At 41.0% G+C, this 14,414-nt stretch overlaps 1 protein-coding gene across 1 annotated transcript; it reads left to right on the top strand.

Moving 5' to 3' along the window:
• The first annotated feature begins 6,330 nt into the window (after positions 1-6,330).
• Positions 6,331-8,096, top strand: LOC128711866 (BTB/POZ domain-containing protein 17). Its single transcript, XM_053806756.1, has 4 exons — positions 6,331-6,417; positions 6,504-7,506; positions 7,593-7,768; positions 7,845-8,096. The coding sequence occupies exons 1-4, from the start codon at positions 6,331-6,333 to the stop codon at positions 8,094-8,096; spliced, it is 1,518 nt and encodes a 505-aa protein (XP_053662731.1).
• Positions 8,097-14,414: the final 6,318 nt, after the last annotated feature.

The following is a 14,414-nucleotide window of genomic DNA, read 5'->3' as shown; positions in this document are numbered from 1 at the left end:
AATACGTTTATTTTGTTGATGGATGAATGGAATGCGTTTTACACGCTTGTTGTCACGACGTAACGTATGCTTCCCGATCCGCACTGGTCGACTTCCTAACAGACACTGCTAATCAATGCTATGAATCGCGATAGCATAAATACATTTATATATGTATCGTTTACCGTTTCCCACCGACACGTCCCTGGATGGAGGTTCGCTTAGGCTTCACGCTCTATTCGCTGTCTGTCGTTCTCTTCGCACGTTCTATCTACGGTCGTGGATCAGTAAGAACTAGCACACTCGAACCCACCCTGGCGCCCTCGACACACGATCGCCCGACCCCCGTTTTCCGTTTGCCGTTCCTCCGCGCTTTCCGTCCGTTCTCCAGGTCTTTTTTTTGGGGGGAGGTGCGACGACGAAGAGATAGAGCGTTCAATCAAACTACGTCAGGCCGACGCGTCTTGCGCACGCGGGTTGGTTCGTGCCCGAAAATGTTAGCAGCCTTCGTCTTCGCCCGAGTTAGTGCTCAATAAATTGACCAAGCTATCTGAAAAGAAATAGATAAGTAAGGTACGTGTGTGTCATCAATTGATATCTCACTGTCTCGGTGGTAAAGAACATATTAAAACCAAACAGCATATCACACCTACTTGAAACCAGCCCACCGGTTGTGACAAGTACGCTTAATTACACTCGTTGCCTATTTTCCTCATTATCTAACGCAATTACTAGGCGCAAGTCTAATGCACCCCTCCCTTACCCTTGGAAGGGCAGTGAATAGCGCCCTACTTATAAGTTTTCATACTTGTAACTTCAACTATTCGCACACAAACGCGCGCGCGCATCTACATTTGCTCCGGCTCTACGAAATGGGGAACTAACTGCATCATTGTTGTTGCCATAGACCACTGGCGTCTTTTTTCCATCCGGAGCAAGTCATATGACAAGTGAATTGCCTTCATGAACATCTTCCCATCTCGCGCAAGGTATATCTTCGTTAAGCAGTTTCGGAAGCCCCGCGCATGACGCTGACGTGTTTTATAGCTGGTGTGTTTAATTAAAATTTACGATTTCCCACCGATGGGTGCCGGACCTGATAAGAACCATCACCCATATTTCCCCCATTGCTTTCTAAACCACTACCTTCAGCTGAAAATTCCACAACCCCAGCGTACTGTTCTGGATATATAATAAACGTTTCTCCTGCCCTAGTAGTCACTTTGGCTGTGAAATGATAACAAAAAAAAACGGAATAAAAGTGATGGGTGTGGTGCACGCAATCGTCCCAAAACCCGAAGAACCAAAACAGCGGGAGAAGATTAAATGACACACTGGTAGAAACTAATTAAATCATAGTAGTGGGTTTCACCACTACTCTCCAACAACTCTAAAACACCTTTGGAGTATTCATTTACTGCTTTAAACCATGTTTTTTCAATGTCAATCAATTTCGTCTGAGAAGTTCTGAGCAGTTCTGAGTAGTAGTAAAATAGTTCTGCGATACTGAGAGATCGAATATGTATATCGGATATGCCTTATCCAAGAAAAGGAAAGGAAAAGAGGAAAAGAGTTCTCAAATACTGAGCATCGGATAGATTCAGATTTAGTCAAAGATATTGGTAAAGAGTTCTAAAATACTAAATGTAAGATAGAGTCCGGTATATTCTAAGAATTAGTGAAAGAGTTTTAACTGTACTGAAGAAGTACTGAAGAGTACTGAAAATCTAATGTGTACTGGTAAATATAAGAAAAAAGTATTGAGATACTGAAAATCCTAATCGAGAATTAGGAAAACAGTTCGGAGATATTGTGCAAGTTATGGGTTAATCTAATAATTAGGAAAAAATATTCGTTGTTTTGTTTACGTTGTTTATTCTGATCCGACAAACATCTGGACAGTGTCATAGTACGGTTAAGATAATCAATCGATAGGCGACGTACTACCGACGACACTGTCGGCAATGAGATGCAATGCCAGTGGAAATACACACGAAACAACATTTAGCCCTCCTCCAACATCATGCATAATGCATTTGTTTCTGTTTTTCCCTCTCAAAGGGCCACGTGAAGATGCAGCAACCGATTGTACGACGTGCGAGATCGTTAGTTTAAAGCACACACGGAATGATATTTGCCATTTGGCTATTTATGCAACATCACATCGAATAGGGGATGTTGCAAATTAAAAGAGTAGAAGAAAAATAATGCATCAACCTCGTTGAAATGGTGGCATTTAGCAATTAATGAAAAAAATGGGAAACAGTCTTTTAAAAAATATCGATTTTTGTTCTCAGGGCTTTTTCTCTCCATAGATAGAGATGCTAAATGTAGAGATACAAAACGAATGATGTGTGTGCATGGTTAAGCTGGATGTTGAAATTTTAACTCTGTATGATGGTTTAATCATTTTATGCAAAAAAAAACGTGTCTTCTCTCAAATCTCAAAATATACATGCAACAAATAGAGACGTGCGAAATAAATTAGGTACATATATGTAGAGCATACATACTACATTTAATCGTACATAAAAATAGTTTGTCTCCTTCACACCCTCGAAGGTGTTAACAGTTTGCTAATCGAATGTCTATTCACACCATTGCCGAAGACTTTCCTGTTATTTTTCGCTCTCTTTTTTTGACGAAAACTTGTTTCGCTTTTCAAAGTGAGATGTTAATTGCAATATAATTTACATTGATGAATAACCGCACCAGGTGTGAATGTATCCTATACAACAATACTCGACAACAAAGAACCGGAAGAAAAGAGAAGGAACAAAAATTGTAACGGAAGGAATCATACTACGTGCAGTAAGCAATAAACACACGCAGCACAATCAATGGGTTATCATGCCACACACACATACTACATCGTTTTGACAGACCTTCGTTCGCAATTTGATCGAAACGTTATGAAAACGTTCCAATTCAATCCAATCGTGAGCTAGTCGTAATTGAAAATGACTCGCCGTTCAACCGTTAGATACCGAAATGAGTACAAATCTATTAAGTGGATGAGTACATGGCGCGCATGATAGATCACAATGATTTACGCGTTGCATCGACTTGCGCGACGCTAATGTGTCGTTGCGCGCGAAGGCTGCTAAGCGTGGCAGTTCTAACCCGATTGCAACATCCGATTTGACGATTGATGCTTTAACGATCTGTCCTTCATCTTGTCCGCTCGCACACGAAGGACGAGCACTTGCAGAATAAATGAAATACAACTTCATTTGTGTAAGTATGTTTCTCCAGATTGATCTTCTCCAGATTATTAAGTACGCCCAATGCAATTAATACTTTTTTAGTTTTACCTAGCATTCAGGGGTTGTGTTGCTCAATAACAAATGCCCAATAGCTCATTAAGCACAACTCGATGCTACTGAAAGTAAAGGCATAGTTTCAAAATACATTAGTAATTGCTTCGTTTTATTGCTACCTTAACAAAAGGCACCACACAAACAACTGTGTAAAAGCTAACTTACCACGTTTGGTCACGTGCTATTCTGTACTGTTGTTCTCGCTTTAGATCCACAAGTGGCATTACGATTTTTTAATCTGATAGTTGAATAATGAGATAAATCCGGTTGATTGAATGGGCCACAAAGAATATCTTTCTGGGAGAAACAATACACCTTCAAGTCCTTCCTTTCTCCAATCGTAAGGTAAAAATAGAGTAAGAAGCAATAAACCAAGCATTACTTCACGTGTCGGGCACGTGCGGTATTGAATGATGAAAAATGACGATTGTAACAATTTATCTACACATTCCATGAATGTCGCTCGTTTCATTGCATCGCAAAATCTGCAAACAATTAGCTGGGAAGGTGGGTGTTTGAACACTCACTTTCCAGCCTTCCCGGGTAATAGTTTGGTTACGCAACCGTGCTCTTCGTAACGCAGTGTCCATTCCATGCCGCATCATTACAACGGGAATTTAATACACCTTGCAGCAGTTTCAAACTCCAACCAGTAGGGAAATTTAAATATAAAAAGTGAGCATTATGTTTACATCCTTTGGTAATTCGTTTCCATCAGCAATGATCATAAAATCACAAACAACAAAAATAACTAAAGCAGTCACTTCAAACAAGTAGAAACAAATAATACGTTTAATTGCAGAAAGCGACATGCTATGCACACACATACTCCCTGACCTACATACGGCAATTGGATGCAGTTGATGCACTTTTACACACTTTCAAAACAACATGCCACTTGTATTCAAAAATGGAGTGTACAAGTGCAAGTTTTTACTTACGATGACAACATTTGCATAGTTTTCTATTGTTCGTAAGTTAATTATTGTACAAATCAAAGGTTCGTATGTGATTTAAATCTGATCAAGCATATTTTAAACACTGTTTTTACAAAAGCAACAACAGAATGCTCCAGCACAGCCCACCAAGAACCGTATGTTGCTGCTTCACTATGGCTTCTTTGAAAGTCACGAGGAGTTGATATGTTTGTGTGGATAATCCACCGCACGAGGATTAATTTTCCAAATTGTAACTTATGCCCGACACCTAAGCACGTACCTCCGACATTGTTTTTCCCCTTGGTCGTGCCATACAACACCATCAACAACAACAAAAATCCTTCCTATGCACCTGTCAATGAATGGATCGATGGAACGGAACTATTTTCACAGGTGGAATTTTACATGCACTAAAACCTCTAATCGGCACAGTCGATGGAATTAATTCAATTGTTTTTTCAAAGACACCGTGCAAACCAATCTCGATATTGAAATTCCAATAGAATCTAACCCACGATCGGGACGCCGCGTATATCTCATTCTTCCGCTAACGACTTAAACAAATCTAAAACAATTGAGATCGATTTCATTCGGAAATTGTATAGCTAATCGAACTTACCCGTCGTCTTCTGGTAGCGTCTTGATCCTGTTTGATGCTGAGAACCAAGTGAACTTTGCTTTTTTACAGCTGTGCAAACTTTCACTCTGAATTCGAATGAATAAAACACAGCTAATCACGCAAGCCTGATATGATGCGTCGCTTGGCAGCAAGTGACGATAGCACGCGTTCCGGCGATGTTTAGTCCGATATTTAATTGTACCAATAATGCTCGTTTAGCACAACTGCATACGTGCTGGACGTTGTCGTTGGGGTAAGGGTTGCTTGTCGTGTTTTCTGAAACATCAGGTCTTAACAATTTTATTTTTATGTGTCTATGCTTGAAGCTATTTCACATTTCTCCAGTTGTGTGTGTGACACTTCGATTATCCGTTCTCGTTCCAAGAAACTCCCGGATAATTCGACAAGGCGAACTATCCAGTCGGACGTTTAGCTGAGGTTTATATAAACTTGGTGTGAAATGAGAAAATGGTAAATTCATGTTCGCGTGCATGTTTGAACCCCAACATGGCCGAAAGAAAACGGCCTAATCATACTACCTGCGTTGAACGGCGTTGCATTGTTTAGATGCTGAATATATTGCATTTTTATTGAAACCTGGTCATAACACATTTTTCTGTTTAAATTCTAACAATAGTAAAATATACCACAAACTAAAGAAATCACCTACATGTAGTGTTCGCGAAAAAAATGCTTTATCTATGTTGTACATGTGATGTTGTTGCGGTATACATGTAATGTTATTGTTTATATGCACCTTGCCCTCAAAAGGCACAACGCCGGCTCTGTGAACCTTGCGGACCACAAGTGTCAAACATCGAAAAAGCGTTCTATTCTTCCAGTTGTAGCATTGTTGATAGCGTTTATCCAAGGCTGTAGTAGTATGTTGTGCTATTGTTGCGAGTAAAATAATTAAAACTAATCGTAGAAAAAGCCCTGCGTAGTAATACCGTAATAAGGGAGGATCAAAGCTGCCCAACTCGGACCAATTCCATAGCAACTCGGTGACTTCGGATCGAATGAATAACAGAAACAGTTTTATAGACCAGCACGACACATCGGATTCTATTGATATATCTATAGGTAGTACATAACTGATCTGAACGGCGAAGAAGGCTGTCAATTTGTGACGCCCGTAATTCTTAAAATGATTTTCTTTGGCCAACACTTGCCCACGAGGAGCGTGAGCATTACGTTAATGCTTTGAGTTGCTTGTTCTGTATACATAACAAGAGGTAGAGTCGCACATTGTCGTAGAAGGTTTCAGGCCATAACACGCCATTAGTCCGACGGTCGTATCGCTATTCTGTAAAGGAAGGTTGATCCCCTTTAGCAAGAACAGAATTTCTAACCAGTTGATGCATATAAGCCTACAATGTCAACATAAGACAGGGATGGTGTAGTCCCAAATACATTAACAGAAGCGAAGGCTGTGTAGAAGACAGAGAGATAAGTGTAGGAAAAGAATCCAAACATGGAGTTGGACTCGGACTGCTGTGAATTCCCACAAGACTGCTCGATGGTGGACGTCCAGGACTATGGAGATATGGGACTAAAAATGGTGAATAGAGCTTGAGCGAACCAAGTAAAAAGCCAACGTACTAAATAGAAACACAAACAAAATTTGTTTCTGAATATTTTTTTTAGATGTATAATACGAATAGTGTGTTGCAAAAGATTGCTAACCTGTACGCCGAACGGTTGATGTCAGATGTGACGCTTGTGGTGGGTGAAAATCGTTATCCGGCTCATCGGATCATTCTCTGTGCCAGCAGTGACGTTTTTCAGGTGATGTTGATGAATGCAACCTGGCGCGAGTTTGGCGATGCGGTCATCACGCTGCAGGAGGAGGAAAAATGTCAAGACGTGTTCCCACAGTTTCTGCGTTACATGTATGTCGGCAAGATGACGATCTCGGTCGACACGGCGGTGTATATATTGAAGCTTGCCGACAAGTACAACATCCACGATTTAGTTCAAATATGCATTGACTACATGAAGCGGCACATAAACAAGGCAACCGAGAAGGGTCACTTCGTCGAGTGGCTCCACAATGCGCTGCTCATTTGCCCGGGTCGTAAGGATTTGATCACGTTGCTGGAGAATTACCTGAAGTGGAATTTAGAGCGGATAGTGATGTACCCGGGCTGGGAGCAGCTGAGCCTCGGCCTGATGAACTGGCTGCTGCAGCAGAACGATCTGGTCGTGCGCAGCGAGTTTCGGCTGTACGAGCTAGTCGAATGCTGGTTTCGTTACCAAAAAATGCAGATCGAGGAGCGGGTCGATATGCGAGAGCAGGATCGAGAGAGTGCTATCAATAAGCTAATCAACGGTGTGCTGGTACACATACGATTCGCGATGATGAGCCTACCGCAGCTGGCAAATGTGCTGATGAGTGGTGCCTCGGTAAGGATGTTGAAAGAGTTTTACGTGGCACGGGTTGCCGACGGTATGAACTTTCATTCGCGCCATCTAGAGATAGTGAGTGCCATACGGCAGAGCGAAACGGGCGAACTATTTTTCACCCCCCGGCTCTACGCGAGCGACCTGTGGAGCCTTGAGATTGCCGTCAACTACTTCCACAAGGTGGAAAAATATTCGAGTGTTGCGTCTGTGTTTTTTTCGCCCACCAACTTTAGTGACGTTGACGGTAAGTATGCGTGATAACCGAGAGTATATATGTCGACACGGTTTTTTTTCTAATTAGTGTTTTTTTTTTTGTTTCACTCGTTAAAGAGGAAAGTAATGGGTGGGATGTCGAGTTTTTTCCTCTAGGCGTACGTTACAAACCAGCACAGTTGATTGGTATTTACAGTGCGGCCACCAATCGGGAAATACCCGAAAGCATTATTCGCACTGTACGCTTAAGAATTACCAGCCAGACAGCAATGCGAACCGAACGAAGGTACATGGTATGTATCAGTAACATTAATCGTTCGTATGTCAAGGTAATGAAATACTTACATAAAAAATGTTTTGTTTCCCCAGATTGGCGTTCTGATATGTGGTATGATGAATGACGAAGAGTATGTCCGCAACTGTCACGTGCGGATGGCATATTTCTCCAACGATCAACGGGTGCTGAATATCGATAATTTAATACCGTTCGAAGAACTGCAGCTGGGCGCGCGGAAGTTTAGTCAATATATGGTCGGTTTGGAGCAAAATACGATTAAAATTAAAGTTGTTATCGTACCATTAAATCGGTTCTCCAACGTATTTGCTCCAATGTTGGAATAGTAGCTAGAATTCCTTAACGAAGTTCCGAGAGTAAGTTTATACTATTCTTTTAGTGCATCTCTATATTTTATACGTAGTTTTCGAAATTTGAATGCCAAGTTAGGATATGCCCTAAAATTCAAGCTTAAATGTGGAAATGATTAAGCCTCCATAATAATATATTTCTTTTGATTATTTATTTTTTTAGAAAGTCTCCTGATATGCTGAATATAATACGAGCAAAGGTAGAAATTTCTTTGAAGAGAATTTTCTGCTTTGTTAATAATACAGAATTTACGCAATCAATCGGTCACCGTAAATCCACTGACTGATATCATCAGCAGTCACTTAAAACCCAAAATTCGGCATGGAAAATCTAACAAGCGTTCAAGCGTTGAAAACTTTGAATTGGTGACCGTAAATAGCTTATTAGGCCTACCTGATGACCGTTTTAAAGTTGTCAACGCCATTGTTTGATTTACGTTGCCGAATTGTGGGTTTTCGGTGGCTATTGATGACGACATACAGTGGATTACCGAAGACCGTTTGGTTGTGTAAATTCCTGTATATTCAGCAGTTCAGGTGTCTTTTTCGTAGAAATCATTGACAAACCCTAAAATACTTGTATGTTTTGTAATGTTTGAAAAGTCTTTTTAACTTTTGTTCTGTTACCCTATGGCGCCAGATAAGCAAGTAAACTATAAACTTGCTAAGCTGTAAAATTTTTAAAATCGTGCATAAGAGGTCCCGTGTATCTCGCGGACCTGTATATTGGGGTCCACTAGATCGGTCCGTATGTTTGTACTAGATCAGTCCGTTGGAAACAGAAGTGATTTTCTTTATTTACATGTGACTAATATAGATAATAGAATCCGGACTGTAGCAAGGACTATCCGGTTATGTGTTAAACTAAGTTTATACGGTAAAAAAGAGAACAGAACAGCGAATAGTTCCGTTTTTTCTTATTCATATTAATGGCGGTATTTTATGTATGTTTTCGTTGCTTTTGTTTTGCGTTAAAACTCAATATGACCTGTTATGGATTTAACAATGGTAACCATTACTTAAAAATAAAATTTATGAATTTAATCATTTTTTTTTTCGTAATGTAATTATGCGATTGCACTTCCTTCGTGCCGATTCAGTACCGGCCGTTGCTCACTTCATGTTCACTACATCCTGCTAGGTTCAGTTCACGTAACCATTGTCTATTAGTATACAATACAGTTGCCGGAAAGTATTTCTGGGCATTAAAAACGTATTAAAAACCAATGGACTAAATTTAGAATTGAGTTTAAAAAAAAATAAGAAACTGAAGGTGATTCCTTGATTGCTACGTTTATTAGGCTTTTTTAGACAAATGTATCGATTCCATGCCTTTCGGTCGGTATGAGTCCGCGACGCAAAGAAAACGCAATGATTTCATTTGGTTCGGCGTTTACATGACCTTGGCGAACAACTAGACAAATTGTTTTGCCCACAAACAAAAATAGTCCAACCGGTAACATCTGAGATGTGTTTTTGACTCATCTAATATGAAATTTGGAGTGGTTACTTTCTCCATTAACTATCTCTTAGCAGGTCTCGATCAGCAAAAAATACATCCCATGCTCCAATGCATGGCAATTAGCCTGCCGAATGACACGCAGTACGTGTGTTAAAATTAAAGAAAGGATAATTTCGCTCCTGAAATCTTCTAATGCAGTTGCCTAACTGTTTGTGCAATGACAATTACAAATTAGTTGGTAACGTTATCAATTTTTGTCCGCGACAGGATCGCTACAGTAGACGATGGATAGTTGTGTTTTTCCACTCGGTGGCAAGGATCTCCTATAAAACATCAATAAACCATATGAAATAATTTCTTTGTTTGACACAAAGTTATTTAATTTAAAGATAATTTATAATTGGATGTATTAGGTTGTAAGTTATAGTACATGATAGGGGGTGTGCACGGGCAGGAATTTTCTCCTCTGTGACCACCTAAAGCAAGTGCCACAGTCAAATTCTCTTAAAGAGCAACCATAGTTTATTCGCAACCCTTGCGTTATTAATAACGTATTTAAGTTAAACTCAGGGCTTATAGTATATGTAAGGCGATGCTGTGAATATTAGACCACCTTGTATAGCTAATAATATTCGACTAGAGGGTGATTTGTTCTGTTGCATAATCATTTAAATTCCTACCGTCTCCAATAAAACAGCCCAGTATAAAGAGAGTGATCTGCTTAGTTCTGTAAACAAAACAGTGTCCCACGATGGCGGCTCACAAACATCTTCCGTATGCGGTCATCTGATGATCAACACATGGCAGACGTCTTCACACGGATCGTTCACACACAGCGGTGCCCGACATGACGGTTTCGACGCGTTTGGGATTTAAAAAGGGAAAACGTCCGCTCGGCGAGATGGCGTATGATTTTCACTTTCGATAAACCTCACCCGTCCGGGTTACCGTCTGCCCACCCGGGGCACACTGTTGGCGCGACGGGCATAATTGTGGCATCAATTGCTGCACAGGTTACTCGGGCTGGTGTGATTGTAGCGATGCCACCCGGACAAAGGGGTGGCAAGCAGTACACCATTAGGTGGCACGGAAACGCTGCCATTTCTTTTGCCCGGTGGAACTATTAGCCAATGCGATAGGCTGTGCGCTGAGTGTGTGCTGTAAGCGTGTGAAAGTGAGAAAAATGTACGGCTGACCGGGAAGCGCGGGATGGCCGGATGCGGTAAAATGACGGATAGCGCATCGTATCGTGGTAATGATGCCTTTTTGACACCGAGCGCGTATCGTAATGCGCGACGATACCGACACATTTGGATGCTGATTCGGTGCAGCTTTAGACGAACTTTGTGACCTTCTTGTTCCGAATTTTCAATAAAACCAGACTGTTTTTTTTATCAGATTAAATTGGTAAGAGGAACCCCGTGGCAAGGAATCTGCGGCATCGAAAATCCCGACGACAGCTAGCTAGCTGCATCTTAGCGGGATTTATCGAACGCTTTGACAGGCTGTCAGCTTCAGTGCGTTTGTGAGCTCTCTCAGCCATAAGGGCATCGTTCTGAAGCTGTGGCCGGTAAAGGGTGCGCCTTTATTTTCCTTTTTCTGTACTTCGTTTCGGGAAGGTAGAAGGTTGTTCCCGGAATCGCCCGCGGGCCCACCAGTTTCAGCGTGGAATGTATCTCTGTGTGTGAGTGCGTGTTTGACCCTGTTTCGGGATGCCGATTCCGCTAATTAATCCATTAATCCAGTGAATGTTTCACGCTGGTACACCGCGAAGCGAAAGTAGCCCGAGGCTCGAGGGCGCGCGCGCTCGCTCGCGCACACAAGCACACACGCGTTGGTGTGTCGTTCGGTTGGTTGGTGTGATAGAAGCCCGCAGAATGGGAGGTGGGGTTTAGTTTTGATTGATCGGTGGCACCGGTGGCATCGCGGCAACGGGAAGACCCAAAATCGAACCGGCGCGTTCTCTTCGACATAAAATAAATAAAATAAAATACGGTCTTGTGGGGGCAGTTGAAGGGAAGAGCGGGTGGGTGGCCATAACCACCCACTCCGTATCGCAGGCGAAAGGAATGTTGATGGTTTTCCTCTCGGAAGGAATGTTGTTTTGCTACTACGTCTCTGCTAGCAGGGAATGCTTTACCCCCACGATGCGTGTCCTTGCTGTTTGTCAACGGGCATTCGGTTTCCTGGGAAGCTTCAGGTTAACTCGTGGCGGATTTATCTGGAAACACATTTTTGTATACCGTTTTTTGCATTTGCTTTATCTAACAGGCTGCCTATCAATCATTTACAGGGGTTTCGAGAAGAAGCAGGAAAGTTTGACTCTGTTCCAGATGAACTAGGTTGTGCCGAGATTGATGTGGCATCTTTCTGACTTGCTGAATATTGTTCAAAAATTACCAATTGAGTGTGAAAACCCTGTATCATGGCAAATCTAGTTAACTAGTGGCACTAACAAGTGTTGGGTAAGTAGGACTCAGCTTCATGACTCTAGATCATGTCTTGACCCAAATGAATATCTCTCAATCTCTATGATGAAGATTCAGAAATCCTTATAGATTTAAAACTTGGCACAGTTTTTTAGCTTTTCCAATAACACTGTAAATGTGAAATTGCTCAAATACTTCATTTACATGGACTAATTTAGTTGAGTTTTCATTTATATATATAAATATCGCACATTTCGCACCTGTAAGAACGTAAACTGTCATAATTATTTTTTCTTGGTATTTTTACCTATTACTTTTAGTTTTACTATTATATTTGTATTATATTATATTATAATATACTTTACTATTATTTTACTATTGTATTATAGTATTACTTTTAACTTACTTATCTGGTGAAACTACCACTTTGCGGTCTACGTCTGTAAGTCCTTTAAGTCCTCCTGAAGTCTACTAAACTGCACGTGGCCAAACACCATCAATTGCTAATCTTATAGCCCGGACTTTCTCAATAACGAACGCATCAAAGCCATAATTCTATCTTAATTTGGGATTTCAACTAGTGATGAGTTTGGAGCGGTTCCGATCCGGTTCCGGCTATTGTGACTTCAACATCTGGAATCGTCTGGAACCATCGGAATCGTTTGGAACTGGCTGGAATTGTCTGGAAGCTTTGAAATCATATTTGAGCCATTGGCTGGTCACACACGGACGTCCACGAGCTGTCTAAAATCTACAAAATTATACAAAAATAAACGGCACTGACTTTTATTGATCGACTGATTTTTATAGACTGTGTCGTACTGACTGGACTGACTTGCACTGACTGACCGAACAAGTTGAACTGACTGACCAACTTGTTCTGGATGCCTAAGTGACCATTGAAGAGATTCTACTTCAATATCTAACGCTACTTCACAGGATGTAAATGAATTGTATTGGGCTGTCTCCTCACTATCATGACTGATCATACAGTGGTATAGGTGCAAAAGCAGATACTGGCAACTATTAAAGCGCTTAAATTATTTGATTTAAATAAATAAATGAAAGAACTTGACGAAGGATGTCGATGATTCTTGCAGCCGAGTTTTCTATCGTAGGCGATGAAACCCGAAGTTTTGACATTCACCACTTGTTTTGTCGTCGAATTCTCACTCTATTTGGGTTGATTTTGGGTATTTGGGTTGATCCGATTCCTATGACGAGCAACTTGGTATATGTGTTGGATTTGTCGGTACAAGAAACCCGAGTTAAATTCTTCGACCGAAAGGCGATTGAAGATCACACCACATAACACATAAAAGGTGCGATATCATTATCAACACCAAAATTGTGTTGATTTACAATCAAAGACATACTTACAATATTCTTTACTTTTGTATGTTTTGTACTTAGTATTAACGCAGTATACACATCAGCAACAAGTACACTACAAAACTCATTTAAAGCATAAATCCTTGATGATTCGAGAAATATCAGAGATTAAATCAATTCTTGGAAATTTATTAACTATTGAAGAGTTTTCTCATGGTTTAAAAGATTCTTCTCGAAAGATTAATTAAACACAAACTAGCACTTTCTTTCTTTTTGTTCCTGACTCACTCACACCTGAGCACGTGAAGCAGATATGGTCAGATCCATATTCCGTTTTTCAGAAACTCGTCCGGGGCTGCGCTCCTCCGTCATCGACTGCATCCAATTTTCGACAAGTTTAGCTCCACTTGATCCAACCGAAAACCTGATTGTGCTTCTCTCTTGGTATTATATGACTCCATTAATCACGTGCCTTAGGCGACGTTTCCTTCCAGTCAACTGACAGTGTAGTAGTAATTCCCTGCTTATATATTCTAAACCACTAGAAGGATAACATAGACTCTCCATTCCGGTAACATAGCTATCCAATTATCTGACCTTGGGTATACGGGGAAACCCAACCTCGTAGGAGGATGAGTTAAATGGCTAGGTCAAGGAGTGAGAGAACGATGCTTAATACTACTTACAATACACTCTCCGTAGTACTTCAAGATAGTCTTGTCCCAGAGATAAAGTAGTCCAAGAGATAGCTCCAATATTCCAAGAGATTCCAAGGGCTAAATAGAAACTATCAGAGGGGAGTTCGAAACTGAAAATCAACGACTAATCACATCACCATGCGGCAGATGTTGTAGGACCAGATGGCGGAGCAACAGCTTAACTCCATCTATTCATTGATGTCAAGCCTGCAAAGGATATCATAGCCGGGGTAAAAGTATACGATTCAATGAGCTCTTTTGGAATCCCGACCAAACTTACCAATGTAGTACGCACGACAATGGCCAACGACACATGCCAGGTGATGATGGATGGAAAACTCCCAGGACTATTCACTATCACCTATTGTGCGTT

The sequence above is a fragment of the Anopheles marshallii genome, chromosome X (genome assembly GCF_943734725.1).
Source record: "Anopheles marshallii chromosome X, idAnoMarsDA_429_01, whole genome shotgun sequence".
Taxonomy (NCBI): domain Eukaryota; kingdom Metazoa; phylum Arthropoda; class Insecta; order Diptera; family Culicidae; genus Anopheles; species Anopheles marshallii.
Note: the sequence above shows the minus strand (reverse complement) of the source record. Positions and strands in the feature narration are given on the sequence as shown.

Bases quoted from the DNA above. Each gene is read 5' to 3' on its own strand.
- LOC128711866 (XM_053806756.1), top strand. From the start codon at position 6,331: ATGGAGTTGGACTCGGACTGCTGTGAATTCCCACAAGACTGCTCGATG. The intron at 7,507-7,592 runs GTAAGTATGCGT...CACTCGTTAAAG, and splicing joins CAACTTTAGTGACGTTGACG to AGGAAAGTAATGGGTGGGAT. The intron at 7,769-7,844 runs GTATGTATCAGT...TTGTTTCCCCAG, and splicing joins GAACCGAACGAAGGTACATG to ATTGGCGTTCTGATATGTGG.